Here is a 22,108-nt window from a genome sequence, read left to right on the forward strand (position 1 = left end):
GCTTCAAATAAAGTTAGTGAAAAGCCCCTTGTCGCCACATTCCGGCGCCTGTTCGGGGAGGCTAGTACGGGAATTGAACCGTGCTGCTGGCCTGCCTTGGTCTGCTTTAAAAGCCAGCACTTTAGCCCTGTGCTGAATCGACAGGTGTTGCATCTCCTGCGCTTGCATGGAAAGGCACTGGAGGGAAGGGGGGGTTAAGGGTTACTTGGCGTCTACAATCAGTAACGAGATTGGGCGGTGTGGCCCACGCAGCTCCGAATCCTTATCCTATTTCAATATCAGGGAGATGGAAGCCTGAGACAATGCAGGGGGGGAGCTCCCCTCTCTCCCTTGCTTCATTATACATCCTCACCAGCAGTGCCCCAAGTCCACCCAAACTTTTTATAAAACTCCACTGGGGACCCGTGCGGCCCCGAGGCCTTCCCTGCTAGCATCACTCCCATATTGTCCACAACCTACCTCAATCCAATTGGGGCCCCTAATCCCTGAACCGGCTCCTCCTTTACCGTGGGAAACTCCAGCCCGTCCAAATACCACCACATCCCCCCCCCCCCACCCAGGCCAGGGCTCAGGCTCGTATAGCTTTCTGTAAAATGCCTCAAACACTGGGTCCAACACCACCCTACCCTTATTATCCCTTACTCTGTATTCATCCTCGTCGCCTCTTGCTTCCTCAACTGGTGGGCCAACATCCTGCTTGCCATCTCCCCGTACTCATATACTGCCCATCTGGCCCTCCGCAACTGCCACATCGCCTTCCCCATAGACACTAGCTCAAATTCCATCTGGAGCCTCTGCCTCTCCGTCAACAGCCCTGCCTCTGGGGCCTTCGAATATCTCCTGTCCACCCTCAAAGTCTCGTCCACCAGCCTTGACATCTCCGTCCGCTCCTCTTTCTCCTTATGCGCCCCAATTGAGAGAAACTCCCTCCTTACCACTGCCGTGAGTGCCTCCCACAGCGTGCCTCATGCCCACACGTGTCTCGTTTCGCTCCATGTACCCGAATGGCAGCCCACACCCGCTCACACACCTCCTCATCCCCAAGAACCCCACATCTAGTCTCCACTGCAGGCGCTGCTCCCCCCCATGGGCCACAAGCAAATCCACCAAGTGTGGCACGTGGTCGGAAACCACAATCGCTGAATAATCCGAGTTGACCACCCCCACCAGTAACGCCTTGTCTAACACAAATAATATCAATCAGGGGGTACAACTGGTGCACATGGGAGAAGTATGAAAATTCCATCGCCCTCAGCCTCTCAACCTCCATGGGTCCACCCCGCTCCCCCTCCCCATGTGCTCCATGAACCCCTTTGTTGTGTTCTATAACCTTGTCTTTGCAATGATTCATAGAGAACTGCTTGTGACTTAACTAGAATGATGATTTATTGATGTGCACGTGATAAGGTAACGATCACAAAGCTATACAGACTAAGTTACTGATTGAGTTACATAGACTCTTCTGGAACTAGCCCAATGTGCGACTGTCCTGGTGTATGCCTTACAACCTTCTGGCGAGAGCCGGATGTCACATGATTGATGTCTGATACCACCTGCTGGTGGGAGGTCACATTGCTGGGTGTATACAATATTATCAACTGACATATGACCATACCCTTCAGCTCCTTCGCCACTGCCGACACCTTCACTGACTTCGGAGTCGACCGGTCTAAGCTCGGTTCTATAACCATATTAAAATCCGACCCTATAGTCAACCCTATAGTCGGTGTGAGTCCAAATCAGGAATCTTAGCTAACACCCACCTCATAAAATCTACATCATCCTAATTTCATAGAATTTACAGTGCAGAAGGAGGCCATTCGGCCCATCGGGTCCGCACCGGCTCTTGGAAAGAGCACCCTACCCAAGGTCAACACCTCCCCCCTATCCCCATAACCCAGCAACCCCACCCAACACTAAGGGAAATTTTGGACACTAAATGCAATTTATCATGGCCAATCCACCTAACCTGCACATCTTTGGACTGTGGGAGGAAACCGGAGCACCCGGAGGGAACCCACGCACACACGGGGAGGATGTGCAGACTCCGCACAGACAGTGATCCAAGCCGGAATCGAACCTGGGACCCTGGAGCTGTGAAGCAATTGTGCTATCCACAATGCTACCGTGCTGCCCCACGGGGCCCAATTCACCGGCATCCCCTCCAGCTTTCCAAGAACCATCATGAACACCACCCCCCCCCCCCGAATCGGCCACAATGTTCCCCACCTCGAACGCCACCAACACCGCCGCCGCCCTCGTCTTCATGTCCAGTCCAGAGTGGAACACCTGCCCCACCCATCCTTGCGTCAACCTTGTCTGGTCCCCTATCTTCAGGTGTGTCTCCTGTAAAAAGGCCATGTCTACCTTCAGACTCCACAGGGGCATGACTGTTTGACCGGCCTATTCAGCCCCCTCACATTCCAAGTGACCAACCTGTTCAGGGGACACCCTGCCCCCCCCCCCCCCCTCCCCTGCCGATCAGCCATATCCCTTTTTGGGCCAGCTCCCGTCCCGTGTCACGCGACCCTCCAGGCCTACCCTCCAATCTCCACGTTATTGATTCTTTTCCAACTGCGCCACATCAACCACACCCTTGTCAACAACCCTCTCCCCCTCCCTGCCCTTGACACCGCGCCCCCCCCCCCCCCCCCCCGCGTCTGCGTCCTGACAACCCCCCATTTCACTCTTGTTATCTCGCCTGCCCAGCTAGCATGGTGGATTCCGCCCAAGGCTTCCAACTTTCTTAAACCCCCAACTCCCCTCCCCCTAGCCATACTCCCCGAAAGAGTAACAAAAGGTGCACTCACCCTAGATGTTCCTCCGTGAAAAATCTGCCCTACTGAAAACCTGCCATCAGAGACTTTTTAAAAACACACAAACTTCTCCAAAGTTCAATGCCCCCACTCTCCTCCCAGTTCACTGTCCCTCATAAACTCCATCGCCTCTTCTGGTATGCTGAAATAGCACTCTCGTTTCTGAAAAGTCACTAACAGGAGGGTTGGGTACAATACACCTCTAGATATTCCTGCAGCTTGTTCCCTTCCCAGGTGCATTTCCTGGTCGGCCTCACCTATCAGAGAATCTTCTCCTTGTCCAGAAAGCTGTGCAGGCTAACCTGCCTACAGCCTCCTCATCAGCGCCCTGTGTGCTCGGTCGACCTCCATGGGCTGGTTAAAGGCCCCCTCCCCCACCGGCTTCTCCAGTATCTTGGCCACCGACATGCCGGCCTCAGCACCTTTGATGCCACGATCCTAAGGTTTTGTCTACTGGAGCGATTCTCCAGATCCTGCACCTTCTCATTCAGCTCATTTGGGTCTCCCACATCATCCCACCTGAGTCACCAACGAGGCCAGGTGCTCCTCATTCTCCCCACTGCCACTTTCTGGATCACTCTGCCTGGGACTCCAGCCTCTGCTCCTCTCTCTCAATCCCGGACTTAATTGGTTCTACCATCATGGCCAGGTCTTCCAGGGCCTCTTTCCTCTGCTGATAGAACTTTCCATTAAAGAACTCGATTAACTGCTCTGTTGACCACTGGGCAGACAGAGCAGCCCCCTTGCCCTCCGCCATCTTATTCTGTGGTGCATCACGAAGACTCTACTGTTCCAGCAGCTCTTTCCTTCTTGCTCTACTCCTAGTCTGTGGATCCATCCACCAGCCACACCAGAGGAGTAATACCTTCCCCAGGCACTCCTGTACCTCTTGCACTCAAATGCTTTGCCCTTTGGGTGGGGAAAAGACCCAAAAAATCCTCCTTGTGCGGGAGCCACCAAATGCCTGACCGTTCGCAACCGGAAGTCCTATGATTATTATATTAACAATTTCCTCACCTGCTTCTTTGAACACACTAGATTAAAACCATCAGGCTACTTTTCCCCCATTAGTTTTATTCGTAGTTTTCCTTACATCTCTGGCATTTTATTCTCATCCTCCGTCATGAAGATATATACAAAGTATATTTAATAATAGGGAACAGTGGCGTAGTGAGAAGAGGCCAGATTTTTGTGAAGGAAGCAGGAAGGTTGAGTCAGGAAATATCTGGACTCAACAGAATTGTCTCCTTTAAAAGGGTCCCTGCTATCATATTTTTGTGTCAGGGAGGCAGGAATCGGCCTGAAGAGACAAGGAGGAAGGCAGATGACAAGGCTGGAACACCAATCTTTGTTCAGTGGGACATAGGGCTAGTTTGAATGTGAATGTCAGACCTTCAAACCCTCATGCCACATCAATCCCCATGCCCATGTTTCCACTATAGCTACTCACTCAGTATGCACCATGGGCAGATCTAAGAAGGCATGTGAAGATGAAAAACAGTGAACTAACAATCAAACACACTTGATAATAAAAAACTCTTCTTCATGAAACCAATTCAAAAAATTTGTAAGTCCCCATAGCTGTTGTAAAAACAACAATCCATTTTACTAAGCATATCAAAAACAGATAATCCTTCAATGACTTCTTCAAATTATCAAGCAAAATGAAAACATAGCCCCCTGCTGAGGCAAAAACAAAGTACTCCGGATGCTGGAAATCTGAAATAAAAACAAAACTTCTGGAACTTCCTCCCTAATAGGACTGTGTGTTCTATAGTGTTTCAAGAATGCTATCCACCAGCATATTCTCATGGACAGTTAGCAATGCCCACACCCCATGAATGAATAAAAAGTCTGCCATTTCTTGATTTCCAATTACAATATCAAAGATTAACTGATTGGTTAAATTAATACTCATGATATTTATAAGCACAATATCATTAATATTTAAGAGTTTGGTAAATATAATTATTTAAGTTATAGATGTGAGAAGTTATTTGCTATGATTGGACAGATGGTCAGATTCCCACATGCAAAAGAACCCGATGATAGCAAGTCTTGTATCCCATTTACAAAATTTAATTGAAGTGCTCACAGATGGCTTACAAGACTTGCAGACAAAACAAAATGAAGTCATCTTGTAAACGATTCAACAGCAAAATTATATCAATTTAATTCCTAATGCAAGAACACCTCCTGTAAGAGAGATGTTGGTGTTAATTTTTAAACTCAAGAACATTGCTTGGTTACCTCCTCTTTGAAATGGCACAGAAATTAACTATTTGTTTTTCGAAAAACGCCATATTAAAGCTTTTTTAAAAACTGGCCTGTTCAAAAGGTGAGTGAAGATCAATAGACTGTGGGGCCACTTGGCCTTTAATGGCAATGTTGCTCCATAAATAATTGCTCTTCCAGGTGAAATGATCTGCTGAGATCCACCAAAGGCAATAGCAGGTAAACACAGCAAACAATGACAACATTAGCAGATTACCTATTTCAAACAGAGAGGTCATTTTAGAACATAATGGTGCACAGGTGGCAAAACTTCACCCTTCCAATCACCAATATTGATAAGCAACAAGACGAGAAAATTGGATTTAAGGCTGAAGCGAACAAAATAATTTGTACTCAAATTTACTCACATTGACAGTACTATCAATAGCTACTGGCATTTTGTCATGAAACTATGCTGTTCCCTCTTTCTTTCACTCCAAACAGTGAAATTAACAGGTACAAACTGTTAAGATGCCAATGTAAAATATTGCTATATTCAGGATTTAACTTCAGTATATAATTAGCAACCTCAAAGATTAAACATTGAAACACCTTAACCACTTCCCTGCCTTTTCAATAATTTTCGCGTGCAATTATTAATATTTTTGTGGACAGGATTTATGTAGATATTTCTCAACATCAGTTTCCAAAGGTTGCAATCAATAGATTTAAACAGGATAAGAAAAATGAACTGTTTGGCCTATGGCGCGATCTTCTGGCTGGTAAATGCCGGGAGAGGCTTCCCCCGGGATCCCCGACGGCTGCATCGCCACTCAAAATCTAACCAAATCTTGCGATATTGTGATCTGGGTCATGCCTGGTGCCGGATCTAAACGGCTCCTGGAAACTATCAGCATCCCTAAAGAGGCCCCAGACAGGCGCTGTTTAGCACTGGTCCATACAAACAAGGACCAGGTGGATCGGCACCTGGGGGGGATCTCCCAGGCCCCGGGGTGGTCAGGGCCAGGGCTGGGTGGCATCCTGGCTCTCCTCCAGCACCCGGAGACCTTGACAGTGCCAGGGTGGCAGTGCCAAGGGTCAGGGCCTAAGGGGGGGCCATGAAAGGAAGGTTGAGGGGTGTATGAAGGGTGGGGGGAGGGTTGAAGGACGTCTGAAGGGGGTATGGAAAAGCCTGAAAAGATGGTCCCTTAGCGACCCATAGCAGGGTGCCCTCGCTTGGAAGGAGGGAGGGCGGGGCGGTAATGCCCATGTGTATGGGTGGCGACATTGCCTGTGGGTGGTTGGTGTGGTGGACCCTCAAGCTCACTATAGAGATTGGTGTACCTTTTCAAAATGATGGTCCGATCTCTGAAGAGCCGGTCTGGCCAGAGAGTTCAGCTCCCCAGTGGTGAAAAACTTTTTAAGTGTGGGCTAGCCCGGACAGAAACTCCCCAGGGCCCAAAAATGTTCCTAAGTAGGATTAGATAGCAGTGGGAAGCTCGATGACAAAGCTGAGGAGAAACACCCAGCCAAACCCGCCTGAAATTACACTTACAAACATTTCCGTTAAATCATGCCCGTATTTACTAACCCTCATTAGTGTACTTCAAATAAAGAGATCTCACAGATGCTGCCCTAAAGCTAAAGGTTATTCATTGCATTACATTTCAACTTGGAGCTGGACAATATCCAGCCTGCTATTGTGCTTTACACTTGCTTTCGTTAGCTTAATTCAAATATCCATTTGTAATGTGATAGTTCTATATTACTTCACTGTCCCTTCAACATGCATGTCTTTTCATCATTATCCTAAATGTCCACTATTAGCATGAACATGGATCTATTAAATTCTGCAAATATTGCAATGTCACATGAACAGTTGTTCCCATTTCAGTTTAGCTTTCAAGTCTCTGGCCTCACAAATCTGTCTCTCTGTTCACTGTGGCATTTCCGCAGCTACCAATCTGCTCAGTTACACCCTCATTCCACCTTTGATACCCTTGTCCCCATTAAAATTATTACCCTCTCTCATTCTGGTCTTACCCTTGGTATAGCCCAAATCTCTGCACTTTTAAGACCAAGGGATGCAGACTTGAATATTTATGGTGAACTACTAGTTTAGCTGTTAAATATAAACATATGTAGAAAATAGGAGCAGATGGAGGCCATTCGGGCCTTTTAGCTTTCTCTGCCATTCATCAAGTTAAATACCCTCATCCAGCCTTACCCCATATCCCTTTAACCCCAAGAACTATATCTAACTCCTTCCTGAAATATCGCTTTGGCCTCAACTAGTTTTTGCGGTAGTGAATTGCACAGATTCACCACTCTCTAGGTGAAGAAATTTCTCCTCACCTCAGTCCTAAAAGGTTTACCCCGTATCCACAAACTGTGACCCCGAGTTCTGGACCCATCGGGAACATTTTTTTGTGAATCTATCCTGTCTAATCCTGTTAGAATTTTATAAGTTTTTCTGAGATCTCCTCTCGCTCTTCTAAACTCCAATTAATACTAACCGACATAGTCTCCTTATAGGACAGTCCCCCCCTCCCAGGAATCAGCCTGGTAAATCTTTGTTGCACTCCTTCCATGGCAAGAACATTGTCATGTGAGAGTGCCTTTAAGAATTGGATGCTGAAGAAATGTACCTTTAACAGATGAAGCTGATCATATTACTGAAGTGATGTCACAGGGGGGAAGCTGAGCTGAGCTCACTTCTGCTTTTAGTTTCAGTTTTGCTGAGAGCAGCTGAAAAGTGCCTGGCTGGTTTTGCTGAGAGCAGCTTAAAAGTGCCTGGCTGGTTTGCTGTGAGCTGCTTAAAAGGAGAAAGCCAGTTTCAGACAGCAGCTTGAGAAGTTCTGGTTTGCTGTGAGCTACTTGAAGGGAGAAAGCCAGTTTGAAAAAGTAGCTTGTGTGTGCCTGTGTGTTTCCAGAGAGCTGCAGGAAGAAAAGCAAGGTGCTGGAGCTGAAGTCAACCAAGCTGATATATCTCTGCCATCCAACAAAATCTATATATTAACTGTGACCCGATGTGTTACTGTTTTCAAGGTTTGAAGCCTTTTGGATGTTTGAAGGAACATTTTGAGGGATTATTTAGTGTTGTTTTATTTTCGGGGTTATCTTTGAAGTAAGGGGTGTTAAGGGATCCATTGTTTGTTAAAAGGTTAAATTGAGTTCATAGAATAAACATTTTTTTGTGTTAAAAACCACGTGTCCATAATTGTAATATCACACCTGAGGAACAAGCCGTGTGCTTCAAAAGCCACAATCCATTAAAGGGAGAGGTTGGTTGAACTCCATGATACATTTTGGGGTTCTGAAAACACCTCGCCCATAACAACATCCTTCCCCAGATAAGGACATCAGAACTGCTCACAATACTCTCGGTGTGGCCTCACCAATGCCCTATACAATTGCAGTAAAACATTCCTATTCCTATGCTCAAATTTTCTCACTATGAAGGCCAACATACTATTTGTCTTCTTTACTGCCTGCTGTGCCTGCACACTTACTTTCAGTGACTGATGCACGAGGACATCAAGGTCTCACTGAGTATCCACCTCTTGTAATATCCATCCATTGAATTAATAATCTGCTTTCATATTTTTGCTAGTATTTATCCACATTATACTGCATCAGTCATGCACATGTCCACTCATTCAGCCTGTCCAAATCCCGCTGAAACAGCTCTGCATCCTCCTCACTGCTTACCCTCCCTCCCAACTTTGAATATTTTAGTCTTTGTAGGAGGACAAGACAGGGATGCCCGCTCTTCCCACTACTGTTTGCCTTGGCCATAGAGCCCTTGGCAATGGCCCTTAGGTCATCGAATATCTGGTGGGGGATAGTGACAGGGGGGGTGGAGAATAGGGTCTCACTCGATGCAGACGCTTTACTTCTTTATATTACACACCCGTTTGGGGGGATGGCCGGAATCATGGAGACACTGGGAGAATTTGGACGGTTTTCAGGCTACAAACTAAATATGGGAAAGAGCGAGTCGTTTGCGATTCAGGCACGGGGCAGGAAAGGAGACTGAGGGAGTTACCTTTTAAGGTGGTGGGGAAGAGCTTCAGGTATCTGGGGATTCAGGTGGCTAAGGGCTGGGGGCAGCTCCACAAATTTGGGTAAAGCAGTCCAGCAGATGAAAAGGGATTTCCGCAGGTGGGACATGCTCCCGCTGATACTGGCGGGGAGGGTGCAGACGGTGAAGTTGACAATCCTCCCGAGGCTGATGTTCTTTTTTCAATGTCTCCCGATTTTTGTCCTGAAGGCATTTTTAGCAAAATGAATGCGGTAATCTCGGGTTTTGTGTGGGCTGGTAAAGCCCCGAGGGTGAAGAATGTACTCCTGGAACGGGGTCGCGGAGAGGGGGGCTCGGCCCTCCTGAGTTTTATTAACTATTACTGGGCGGCCAACATATCGATGGTCAGGAAGTGGGGGAGGGGTCGGATTGGGGGCGAGTAGAGGTGGCATCTTGTAAGGGTACGAGTTTGGAGGCCTTATTAACGGCGCCCCACAATTCTCGCCGGCTCGGTACTCCACAAGCTCAGTGGTGGTGGCACCCCTGAGGGTGTGGGGGCAATGGAGACAGCACATGAGATTCGAGGGGGCGTCAGTGTGGTCAACGATCTGTGACAATCACCGTTTTGTTCTGGGTAGGCTGTATGGGAGGTGGCAGCGGGCAGGGATTGAGAGATTTGGGGATGTCTTCATTCAGGAGGGTTTCCCCGAGCCTCAAGGCTTAAGTGGAGGAGTTTGAGTTGCCGGGTGGCAACGGGTTTCGATACCTGCAAGTACAGGATTTTAGCCAGAGGCAGGTTCCAAGCTTTCCTCGCCTCCCTCTGAGGGGACTACAGGATAAGGTGATGTCAAAAATGGGGGTTGGGGTGGGGAGAGTCTCGGAGATAGACAAGGAATTGATGGAGTGGGAAGGGGTCCCAATCGGGGAGGTGAAGAGGAAGTGGGAGGAAGAGTTGTGAGGGGAGTTGGAAGTCGGACTATGGGGAAAGGCCTTGAGAGTCAATTCATCCTCGTTGTGTGCCAGGCTTAGTCTGATCCAATTCAAGGTGATCCATAGGGCTCAGATGACTGTGGCCCGGATGAGTAGGCTTTTTGAGGGTGGAAGATAGGTGCGGACGCTGTGGGGGAAGCCCAGCGAATCATGTACATATTTTCTGGGTGTGTCCGAAGTTGAGGGGATTCTGGCAGACGTTTGCGGACGTCATGTCAGAGATCCTGGGAGGGAGGGTGACTCCGAGTCCAGAACTGGCAATATTTGGGATATCGGAAGATCCGGAGGCTCAGGGGGGAGGAGAGAGGCCGATGTTTTGGCCTTTGCCTCCCTGGTGGCCCGGAGACGGATTTTGCTGGGATGGAGGGACTCTAAGCCTCCAAAGTCAGGAGTGTGGCTTAGTGACATGGCAGGGTTTCTCAGGCTGGAAAAGATTAAGTTCGCCTTGAGAGGTTCAATTCAGGAGTTCACCTGGAGGTGGCAGCCGTTAATCGACTTCTTCAAGGAAAATTGAACATCAGCAGCGAGGAGACGAAGGGGAAAAGGTGGGGGGGTGGTGAAAAATGGGAGGCAATGTAGTGCAAGACAAGGACAAGGAACTTTGTATACGGGTAATTAGGAAGCAGGGCGGGGGTAGTAGGGGATGTTATTTTTTATGTTTTTTGCGTGTGCCGGCTCACTCGGTTGATAAAGAAATGTTAAAGTGTTAAAACTGTGAAATTACAAATACTTCAATAAAATATTTTCTCAAAAAAAAATTACATAGTAATCCTCTACGTGAGACCTTGTTGAAAGCCTCAAAGTCTAAATAAGCCACATCCACCAGTTCTCCCTGGTCAATTCTACGAGCTACATCTTCAAAGAATTCCAGTAGATTTGTCAAGCATGATTTCCCTTTCGTAAATCCATGCTGACTTTCTCCGATTATACCACTGCTTTCCAAATGCTGTGCTATGAAATCCTTGATAATGGACTCTAGCAACTTCCCTTTACTGACGTTGGGCTCATTAATCTATAGTTCCCTGTTTTCTCTCTACCTACCTTTTTGAATAGCGGGGTTATATCAGTTACCCTACAATCGGTAGGAACTGTAGTAGAGAAAATGGAGAATCTGAGGTACACATGGGCTAGCAGTGAAGGGAATACCTGGAAAGGTTTAACCTGACAATCTCGAAAACCCAAAATGTGGACAAATGTAAAATAGCATACTAAACGCAGGCATCTCTCAGGTAGCACATTTCATAGCCGACAAATCGAAAATGTTCAGCATAGCTCCTGAATGTCTAGAAGGGGCATTGTGGACTCACCCATATACATGCATCAGGGAAACAGGGCACTCGCCACCTCATTATGGGCTGATTGTCTAAAGAACTTTCCTTTGTATTGCAAGATGTGTCCACTGAACGATTAAAAGTAGAGTATGTCAGACAATGTATCCACGTCATCTAATCATGGAAGCGACTGTAACCCAATCAAACTACCGATATCGATAATCGGTTGTATTGTAGTACTTTGAATCACTTTGTATTCCTTTGAATTAGTCTATACAATCCAAACTGTATAAGATGTGTAAGACAGCTTTATTGGGCAGTGAATTGGACCAAGCTGCAGTTACAGATGGCCAAGTTCAGCCCTCTCGCATGCATGTAGCATTAAAAGACGTTTTGTTAAAGTTTCCTACGGCCTGGAGAACTCGACTCATTTAATTCCGCTAACAGAACCATTCCTGAATCCAAACAATTTTGGAAAATGACCACCAATGGATCTACTATTTCTAGGGCCACTTCCTTAACTACTCTGGGATGAAGATTATCAGGCTCTCGAGATTTATCCGCCTTCAATCCCATTAATTTCCCCATAACCATTTCTCTCCTAAATTTCCTCCAGATCCTCATAAAACTTGGGTTGCTCAGAATTTCTGGTACATTATTCATGTCGTCCTTTGTGAAGACAGAAGCAAATTACGAATTTGGTTCCTCAGTCATTCTTTGTTTTGAACTTAATAGAATAAATCAATTAAAATAGTGGACAGTAAAATAGATAAATTAAAATAGTAAAAAGTAAAGCAAAGAGAAAAATGCAATATAGAAATAAAAGCTAAAGGAAACACACTTATAGTTGTCTTTGTTGGTCCCTCTGGGTAAGGGAGGTCCGGGTTCGCTCATGGACGGACAGGGTTGTTGGGTCCAGTCCCAGGGCATTGGGGTCCAGGTCCGCTCTATTGGTGTAAAACTGGCAGAACCATCCAAAGGTAGCAATTTAAGTTGCTTTGTTGGGTGCAGCGCAGCGTAATTGTCCAAGGGAAGTTATGTTTCTGGACAATCTGGATAGATAATTTTTTGAAGAATAAAGGGATTAAGGGTTATGGTGTTCGGGCCGGAAAGTGGAGCTGAGTCCACAAAAGATCAGCCATGATCTCATTGAATGGTGGAGCAGGCTCGAGGGGCCAGATGGCCTGCTCCTGCTCCTAGTTCTTATGTTCTTAATTGTCACATAAAACCTTCAAGAATGATTCCCTAGCCCATCTTTGGCTATCCCCCATTCTCCCACAGTCCAGGGATGTGTAGGTTTGGTGGATTGGCCATAATAAATTGCCCCTTAGCGTCCAAAAGGTTAGGTTGGGTTATGGGGATAGGGTGGAGGCATGGGCTTAAGTTGTGTGCTCTTTCCAAGGGCCAGTGCAGACTCGATGGGCCGAATGGCCTCCTTCTGCAGTGTAAATTCTATGATCTATGAAATGCTGGGGATTCAGGCGGTTACGGGCTTGTGCATTTTGTACTCTCAGGAGAAGAGGGCTGACAATGCCAAAGAGATGGCCCAGACTGGGGGAACTGTGCCACACTGTGGCTGAGGGCAACTGAGTCGGCAATGAAGATTGCAAAGGTTCCTCAAAACTCAGTGTCGGAGATGGTGAGGAACCCATAGCAGGTGCCAAAGGCATTTTGGAACATAGTGTCAATGGTGGAGGTGATGGTGATAGTGCATAAAGCAGATTGGGAAGTTGGTTTAAGGGAGAGTACGAAGACTGGATTGCTTGCTTAGAGTTTCACTGAGATGGTTGAAGGCACTTGCCTGGAGCTGTGCATGCTCTCAAAATGTCCAAGACTTACTCTAAAAGCTTCCCATCTCTGCTTGTTCACCTCATTAGGCCAGTTCATCTCTTGGGCATAAGTTGGATGAAGAGATGTCTGAGGAAGCACAGTCACATCTGTACAGCCCACACTACATGAACACAGATAATAGCACATTGGAGGGATGTTGCAAGCATTTAGGGACGATGGCATGTGGTGAAGTGCAGCATACCAGAGTGCAGGAGATATAGAGGTGTCTTATTCAGAGACATCTGTACACAGTCCCCCCGAGAAGAAGGAGGGCAGTCACATTAAGGTAGGGCATCAGGACACACCTTTTGGGCACAGTATTTGGAGCTCTAACAGCAGATATGTGGACATCTGTTGGAGTTACCCGAGGCAATAATAGCTCACGTACTTTGAATGGAGGAATCCATCAAGATGATGAGCTTGACCATGTCTCAGGGGCTTTATCATCAGAGCTCTATCTATGACAGAATGGTCAATCTGACGGAGAGATACATGCAGCATCATATAGAGTGCATGCAAGAGCAATGTGATGTCCTGCAAAGCGTTCAGGTCTCACTCAGTAGTCTGGAGCAGGCCAAAAGTGTATGGGCGCAGATATTCATGAAGTAAGCGAGGAGCTGTGTTCCCAAAAGAAGATAGTTGTGCTGGTGGCACAATAGCGGCAGGAAGGGACATCTACTATGCTCCAGCAGTCAGCCCTATTTACCTGAGTGCCAACCCCAGGCTACGGAGATGGGCGAGGAGGACGAGGATTCTGGCATTACTTCAACACCCTCATCTTCCATTGCTTCCCTAGCCCCTCTGCCAGAACCCTCGCTTGTGGTACATGTTCCATCAAAAACGGCTGTCCCTGCAGAAATGCAGAGCCTGCAGTCACAGGTAGTTTCCCTATAGGTGTCCCTGAAAGATTAGGTCAGCAGTCACACTCCTCAATGTTCTATAGCAGAGAGGTGAGCAGCCTTCCTCTATTCAAACATTTGTTACATTGATCATCAACTAATGTACACATCAGTTAGTCAAAATAATTTACAAACAAAGATCTTGGTGATATGTTCAAATAATAACGTAAATAAAACCTCTAAAACCTTGGTTCGCAATATAAAACAAAAATCTGCTGGAACTCCTTACAGTAAAGGGCAGCACGGTTGCGCAGTGGTTATTAGCACTGCTGCCTCACGGTGCCGAGGACCCGGGTTGATCATGGCCCTGGGTCACTGTTCATGTGGAGTTTGCACATTCCCCTTGTGTCTGCGTGGGTCCCACCCCCCACAACCCAAAAAGGTGTAAAGGGTAGGTGGATTGGCCATGCTAAATTCCCCCTTAATTGGAAAAAATTGGGTACTCTAAATTATATTCCAGAATGGGCATAATTAGTTTTGTAACATTAGTTTTGGGATTCTGTACAATTGCATTACATCTAACTAAAGAAGCAGCTACATTAGTTTTAGACATTAACAATTGTGCTAGATAAGTTACTAACCATTGGTCAATATAAATCTATAAATAGTGCATTCTTATTTAAAAGTGTCCAATATGATTTCAATTTGCTGCAAACAAAATCACAGGTACCCATTGACTGGAAGTTTGTTCAAGTCTCAACAAGCAAATTACATTCATTTTATCTGCTTGCTGCATTTAGAAGGTAGTTGATCATGGGCATTCTGGGTAATGCTTACCATTGAGACAGATTTCACTTCAAACCATCTTAGAATGCCAGGCAATTTGTATGCTGTCACGTAAGTGGTCCTTTCAATCCACATATTCTATGGAAACAGTTTAAAGCAATTAGCTTAGCTTTGGAAAAAGAAAACCACTGAGAATCATTCATTAGCCCACACACTTTAACCTAATCTGCACAAAACTGTATTCATCTACGATACAGTTCAAAAATATATTTGATTCCTGTTTGACATTATTCATATTGCATGGGTGCGAAAGAACTGAAGCCTCTTTATAATTATATAAGTTTCTATAATGTCAGGTTTGTTGAAATTCTAAGTATAGTGTCCTTGATTCTCCAACCTCTCCCATGTCCAAACAATAGCATATTAGGCAATGTGGTCATTTATAAGTAAGCAAAGCATTTGCTGTTCGCTCTTATTTAAAATCTGGGGTGAACAATGTTTCTTAACCCCAGAACATTTAAACAAATACTGTAATGGATAAATTAAATTGGACTAAACCCAACTGAGAGTTTAGATTATTGAAGATGGTAGAAGCTTGAGTGAATAGAATCATAATAATAAACTACTCCCTGAAATCTTATACCATCCATTTTTTAAAATTAAAAATCTTTTGCCATTGGGACAAACTAATGATCCAATGATTAGTGAAATGATGAATTGCACACGTAGTCATTGTAGTATGGAGAACTATTTGAGACTTCACAGAAAATTGTGTTCTGTTGGATAGTGAATTTAAATGATATTACAATGGTGAATAATTGCAACATATTTCCCTTTCAGCTATGAAATGATGTGGAGATGACAGCGTTGGACTGGGGTGGGCACAGTAAGAAGTTTTACAACACCAGGTTAAAGTCTCACCTGACGAAGGAGCTACGTTCTGAAAGGTCGTGGTTGCAAATAAACCTGTCGGACTTTAACCTGGTCTTGTAAGACTTCTAGCTATGAAATGCACATTGTTACTGAACACACACTTTGAAAAATTAGCATTGTTGTGCTCTAACTACACTGAACTTTAGCTATTGGATATTTTTGCACAACAGTCTTTTTCTTTTAATTCCAACCATTTTTGTCTTTTCTATTTTATATCTTACATTTAAAAAAATATTTCAATTTTTTTAATATTACATGGAATGTGGCAGGCAGCTTGACCAGATCAGAAATGAGCTTTATCAGAGGAAGCAAAGAATACATGAGTCTGCATTAGGAGATGAGCAATGGCTGGCGATTAGTGGAATGCCACAGGGATCAGTGTGCGAGTAATTAGAGTTTACATCATATCTACATGGTCTTGTCAAAGTATCAAGGTTTTGATGCAAGTCATAAAAATTAGTTGACAAAAAGGAAAACTCTAAGTAAGTGGGAGCACAAATTCAAATCGCAGAGGAACGATAAGTAGACTTTCTAAGATGTACAAGTACTTTAAGATAACGAAACAGACTGCTTAAGGGTTGTGGGTCAGTGAACAGCACATGTTTTAAATCTTTGAGATCAGTTAAATAGACCACATAAGGGGCAAAATTCTCCCCCAACGGCGCGATGTCCGCCGACTGGTGCCATAATCGGCGCCAATCAGACGGGCATCGCGCCGGCCCAAAGGTGCGGAATGCTCCGCATTTTTGGGGGCCGAGCCCCAACATTGAGGGGCTCGGCCGACGGCGGAGGGATTTCCGCCCCGCCAGCTGGCGGAAATGGCGTTTGTTGCCCCGCCAGCTGGCGCGGAAATGCGGCGCATGCACGGGAGCGTCAGCGGCCGCCGACAGTTTCCCCACGCATGCGCAGTGGGGAGAGTCTCTTCCGCCTCCGCCATGGTGGAGGCCGTGGCGGGGGCGGAAGGGAAAGAGTGCCCCCACGGCACAGGCCCGCCCGCGGATTGGTGGGCCCCGATCGCGGGCCAGGCAACCGTGGGGGCACCCCCCGGGGTCAGATCGCCCCGCGCCCCCCCCCAGGACCCCGCCCACGCCGCCTGGTCCCGCCGGTAAATACCAGCTTTGATTTATGCCGGCGGGACAGGCAATTTCTGGGCGGGACTTCGGCCCATCTGGGCTGGAGAATTGAGCGGGGGGTCCCGCCAACCGGCGCGGCCCGATTCCCGCCCCCGCCCAATCTCCGGTACCGGAGACTTCGGCGGGGGCGGGATTCACGGCTGCCAACGGCCATTCTCCGACCCGGCGGGGGGTCGGAGAATGACGCCCAAGGTGTTTTCCAGCCTCTCTCATTCCACTATTCAAATATGAAATGGGAGCCCACTGCTTCAGATTGCCAATTAAGAGCAAATTATTAAAAGGAATGATTTCAATCAATTCATGCCTACCTCAACCTAATAAGAACTTACAGAAAAATAAAATTTCCAATTGTGACAAACATTGAATATAATTATAGAATTTACAGTGCAGAAGGAGGCCATTCAGCCCATCGAGTCTGCACCAGCTCTTGGAAAGAACACCCTTCCCAAGGTCAACACGTCCATCCTATCCCCATAACCCAGTAACCCCACCCAACACTAAGGGCAATTTTGGACACTAAGGGTAATTTACCATGGCCAATCCACCTAACCTGCACATCTTTGGACTGTGGGAGGAAACCGGAACACCCGGAGGAAACCCACGCACACACGGGGAGGATGTGCAGACTCCGCACAGACAGTGACCCAAGCCGGAATCGAACCTGGGGTCCTGAAGCTGTGAAGCAATTGTGCTATCCACAATGCTACCGTGCTGCCTTTAAATTAAAACCATAGTCAGGCAGGCCTGATAGGAAACAGCCAAATTCAAACATACTGGACAGAGACAAACAATATCTTACAGCAAATTCATTGTCTGGGTCTTTCTCTCCTTTCCTGATTGGTCTTGAATACTGGAACCGTTGCACCTCATTCACTGTGTAAAAACTGTAAAAGAAAACATCACAAAAAAATGTAACTAAAACAATTCGAAAGAATTTAAAGTAGAATTGGCCGAAGCTAAACCTGTTGACTCCTTTGATAAAGGCCCTCAGACCATTCCTATGACAAAGAAATAATCTAAATGATGTTTAAAAGGGATACAGTCCACTAAATACAACTGAACTTTCTGAAAGATATTTAATATTCATAACCCTCTGACATTGAAACATGCTGGAATACAAATACAAATAAAATTTTCAAACATAATTTAGCCCTTTGTGGTAAAATGGCCAACGGCCTAAATCTTAGACCTGATATACAATTGGACACTTTAAATTAAGACTTGGACCCTTTAAATTAAATCCACAGTCAGACAGGCCTGATAGGAAACAGCCAAATTTAAACATACTGGACAGAGACAAACAGCCGGGGAACGTCTGGGTCTGTCCTGTAAGCAGGAGGTGGAAGATATTCGGCCCCATTCAAATGGATCAATTGTTGGGGATTATCCAGATGAAGCCAGACTTTCTGGGACCTAAATTTCCTGCTGTTACCTTATATATGATAAGATTACATGCAGACAATACACCCGAGGATGGACCCCTAGTGGGGAGTTGCTGATGTCCTGCAGAGTTGCAATAGGCAACTCCATTAGGTGTTGAGATCCCCGCCCAGCGACCTCATTGGCTAAGGGCCAGAGATACTTCTGGAAGGGCGCGAAGCGGAGGATAAGAAGACAGTAAGGGACCCGCCCCAGCGAAGACTTGACACAGGCAGCGGAGAAGACTCAAAGGCGGATCAGCGAATGGAGGGGTGAGGCATGTGAAACCCACCTTCAAAGACGAGGGCCATGAGACAACGGAGGCTCAGAGGATTGGTCCGCAGTTCGATCAAGTTCACCAGCATGGGAAGTATTAGAATGTTGGGCATATTATTGCTGGGATAATTTGGGAGGATAACTGTTTTATTGTGTTTGAAAATAAATTTGGGTTGCATTGTGAATCTGTTTTTGTCCTTTGTTCATCTCGCAAATAAGGGCACCTGGGTAAAATGTTTTAATAATAAACTGGTCGAAGTGTCTGATAATTTACAGACAATACCTTGCTGTGGTTTTTATTCATGAACAAATCAGTTTATGTAGCTGAAAAGAACTATAAGGCAGCAATCTAGAAGGCACTGATGGCAAGCAGCTGTTTAAAGAAGATGCCACAAACCAAACATTTGGGCAGCACGGTCGCATTGTGGATAGCACAATTGCTTCACAGCTCCAGGGTCCCAGGTTTGATTCCGGCTTGGGTCACTGTCTGTGCGGAGCCTGCACGTCCTCCCCGTGTGTGTGTGGGTTTCCTCCGGGTGCTCCGGTTTCCTCCCACAGTCCAAAGATGTGCGGGTTAGGTGGATTGGCCGTGATAAATTGCCCTTAGTGTCCAAAATTGCCCTTAGTGTTCGGTGGGGTTGCTGGGTTGTGGGGATAGGGTGGAGGTGTTGACCTTGGGTAGGGTGCTCTTTCCACGAGCCGGTGCAGACTCGATGGGCCGGGTGGCCTCCTTCTGCACTGTAAATTCTATGATAATCTATGATTATCTAAGCCCAGAAATGAGGTTGCAGTTTCAAATCACTTCCATGATATAGACACACAAACGGCCAATAATCTTATTTGGTCAAGGTCTGAGAGACAGTGACATTTGTCACTCTTCATACTCCATGGAAGAGCCATGAACTCTACACCGAGGTGGACATGAGGCAAGGCAGAACATCACCAGCTTTTACAGGAGAAAGGTACACGAGGGAGATGAGGGGGAGGTGGACTCCTTCCCGCCGTGATAGTGCAGGACATTCACTCTTTCAGAAGGCTCCCCAGTGTCATATCTGATGATTTGTGCACCCTCTTCCTTGAGCCACCTTGAATCATGACACATGCACTTCTGGTCAAGTTCAAATTATGGTAATTAGCAGTTTGCACCAAGAATTGTGTACTCAATCCACACTGTCAAACAGATGTGGCTAACTGGTGCAGTAATCATTTTGTGCCTGTTTTAACCCTTTTGCAAAATTAACCTCCAATGTATCTAATACTATGACACCCATTGGGAAATGTTGGGTGAGGTATTGGTTACACAAATAGACTGGAGAGTTTTTTTTCTCCTTAAGAGGGATGGCTCACAGGAGATTATATCGTGGTGTTTAAAATCAAGGAAGGTCTAGATTGAGTAATCAAAGAGAAACTGTTTGCTACTGAAAGGTTGATTAGCAGAGGGTAGAATTAAAATGATTTGTGAAAGAACCTAAAATGACATGAGAAAAGTTTTTTTAATGTAATAAATGGTTAGGGTTTGGAATACACTGCCTGATATGGAGGTTGGCTAGTCCAGCTGGTTGATGGCTAAAGTGTGGTGCAGCCCAGGTTAAATCCCTTTCTCAGCTGTGGTAGTACCATGGAGACCTACCTCCTTTCCTTGTCCCCATGCTTGACGTGGAGTGGTGCCCCTAAAGCTAAATAACCAATTGTCCCTCCCTAATGGAGAGAGATATCTATGGTGCCCTCAAGATGCTCCGATTACATTGCTGCATAATAAGTGACATTACACAAGCCAATGGTGTTACTCTGATACATAACACCCGTTATCACCTTGGTAAAACTCCCTTGTACCCTCTCCAAGGCCTTAACATCCATCCTAAATGTACAAATACTCAGCAACAATAATTTGTGTTTTCATGATACTTTTTACAGTAAAATGTTGAAAGGTGTTTCAAAGGAGTGTTATCCAACAAAATTGGACACTGACCCACATACGAAGATACCACAGGGCATGACCAAACAGTCGATCAAAGAAGTTGGCCTTAAGTAGCTCCATAAAAGAGACTTCCGGTGGTGGCCATAGAGTGAGTGGTGGCATATTTGACAGCTCCCGCTCGTGGTGGACCTTCTGGACATTTCCCCCCGATTTACGGTGGATTTGATTGATAAAACAGGAGACTGGTGAAGTAGAGGAGAAGGATTCCCCACCCGTGGATGGATTCGGTGACCAGAAGTGGTCTGAAAAGGAGACAACATTGGTCGAAGAGTGGAGTCTGCGGCACAAGAGAATATGGCGGAGGGTCAGGGAACGAAACTGCCGGCCCACTGGTCAACGGAGCAGCTGGTGGACTTTCTCCATGAGAAATGTGCTCAGCAAAGAAAGGAATACCTGGATCCGATTAAGACGGGGATTGATCGTGTGGAGCAGAGACTGGATACCCAGGGCCAGGTGATCCAGAAGGAGGAAGAGGCGGTGGCTGAGCACGACGACCAGCTAGCCACGATGATAGGTGGAGATAGGGCTGATGAAGGAGATCAGAAGAGGCCTCAAAATAAAGTGGAGGATCTGGAGAGCAGATCGCGCAGACAGAACCCGAGGATCATTGGCCTGCCGGAGGGCAGCGAGGGAGCGGACGCAGGTGCATATGTGGCGGGTATGTTCGAGAAGCTGCTGGGGGAAGGTGCGTTTGCTCGACCCTTGGAGGTGGACAGGGCTCACAGGACGCTTAGGAGGAAGCCGCTGAGGAATGAGCCACTGAGGGCGATGGTGGTACGAATGCACCAGTTCCTAGACAAGGAACAGATCTTGAGGTGGGCCATTCACCACTGGATGTAGCAAGTCTGCAGAACTTAGATCTGATCCATGGTTGTGGCATCGCTTAGCTCTGTCTATCGCGTGCGGCTTATGTTGTTTGGCATGCAGTATTTCTGTGTTGTAGCATCACCAGTTTGATACCTCATTTTTTGCTATGCATGGCGCTGCTCCTGGGATGCCCTCCTGCGCTCTTATCAGTGTCCCCTGGCTTGGTGGCAATGATAGAATGGGGGATATGCCAGGTCACGAGGTTACGGCTGAGTACAATTCTGCTGCTGATGGCCCACAGCATCCCATGGATGCCCAGTCTTGACTTGCTAGAGCTGTTTGGAATCATCCCATTTAACATGATGGTACTGCCACACAACACGATGGGTGGTATTCTCAATGTAAAGACTGGACTTTGTCTCCACAAGGACAGTGTGTTGGTCACTCCTAACGATACTGTTATGAACAGATGCAGGTCTCGCATGTTTTTGCCTCTCATGGGTTCCCTCACTGCCTGTCGCAGACCAAATCTAGCAGGTAGGACGCGGCCAGCAGTGGTGCTACCGAGCCACTCTTGGTGATGGACTTTGAAGTCCCCCATCCAGAGTACATTCTGTGCCCTTGCCACACTCAGTACGTCTGGAGGAGTATTGATTCATCAGCTGAGGGTGGAAAATACGTGGTACTCAGCAGGATTGACCATGTTTGACTTGAAGCCATGAAACTTCTTAGGGTCCAGAGTCGATGTTGAGGACTCCCAGGGCAATGACTGTACACCACTGTGCCACCACC

General features: G+C 46.6%; 1 protein-coding gene across 1 annotated transcript in view; it reads right to left on the reverse strand.

Annotated features, from left to right (window-relative positions):
• Window positions 1-22,108, reverse strand: part of dock1 (dedicator of cytokinesis 1) — an 850,868-nt gene that overhangs the window by 73,409 nt on the left and 755,351 nt on the right. The window contains exons 40-41 of the mRNA XM_072479204.1: window positions 17,636-17,720; window positions 14,822-14,908 (exon numbers count right to left, since the gene is read on the reverse strand). Coding sequence (XP_072335305.1) covers window positions 14,822-14,908; window positions 17,636-17,720 — 172 coding nt within the window. The remainder of the gene's footprint in view (window positions 1-14,821; window positions 14,909-17,635; window positions 17,721-22,108) is intronic.

The sequence above is a fragment of the Scyliorhinus torazame genome, chromosome 16 (assembly GCF_047496885.1).
Source record: "Scyliorhinus torazame isolate Kashiwa2021f chromosome 16, sScyTor2.1, whole genome shotgun sequence".
In the NCBI taxonomy this organism is placed as follows: Eukaryota; Metazoa; Chordata; class Chondrichthyes; order Carcharhiniformes; family Scyliorhinidae; genus Scyliorhinus; species Scyliorhinus torazame.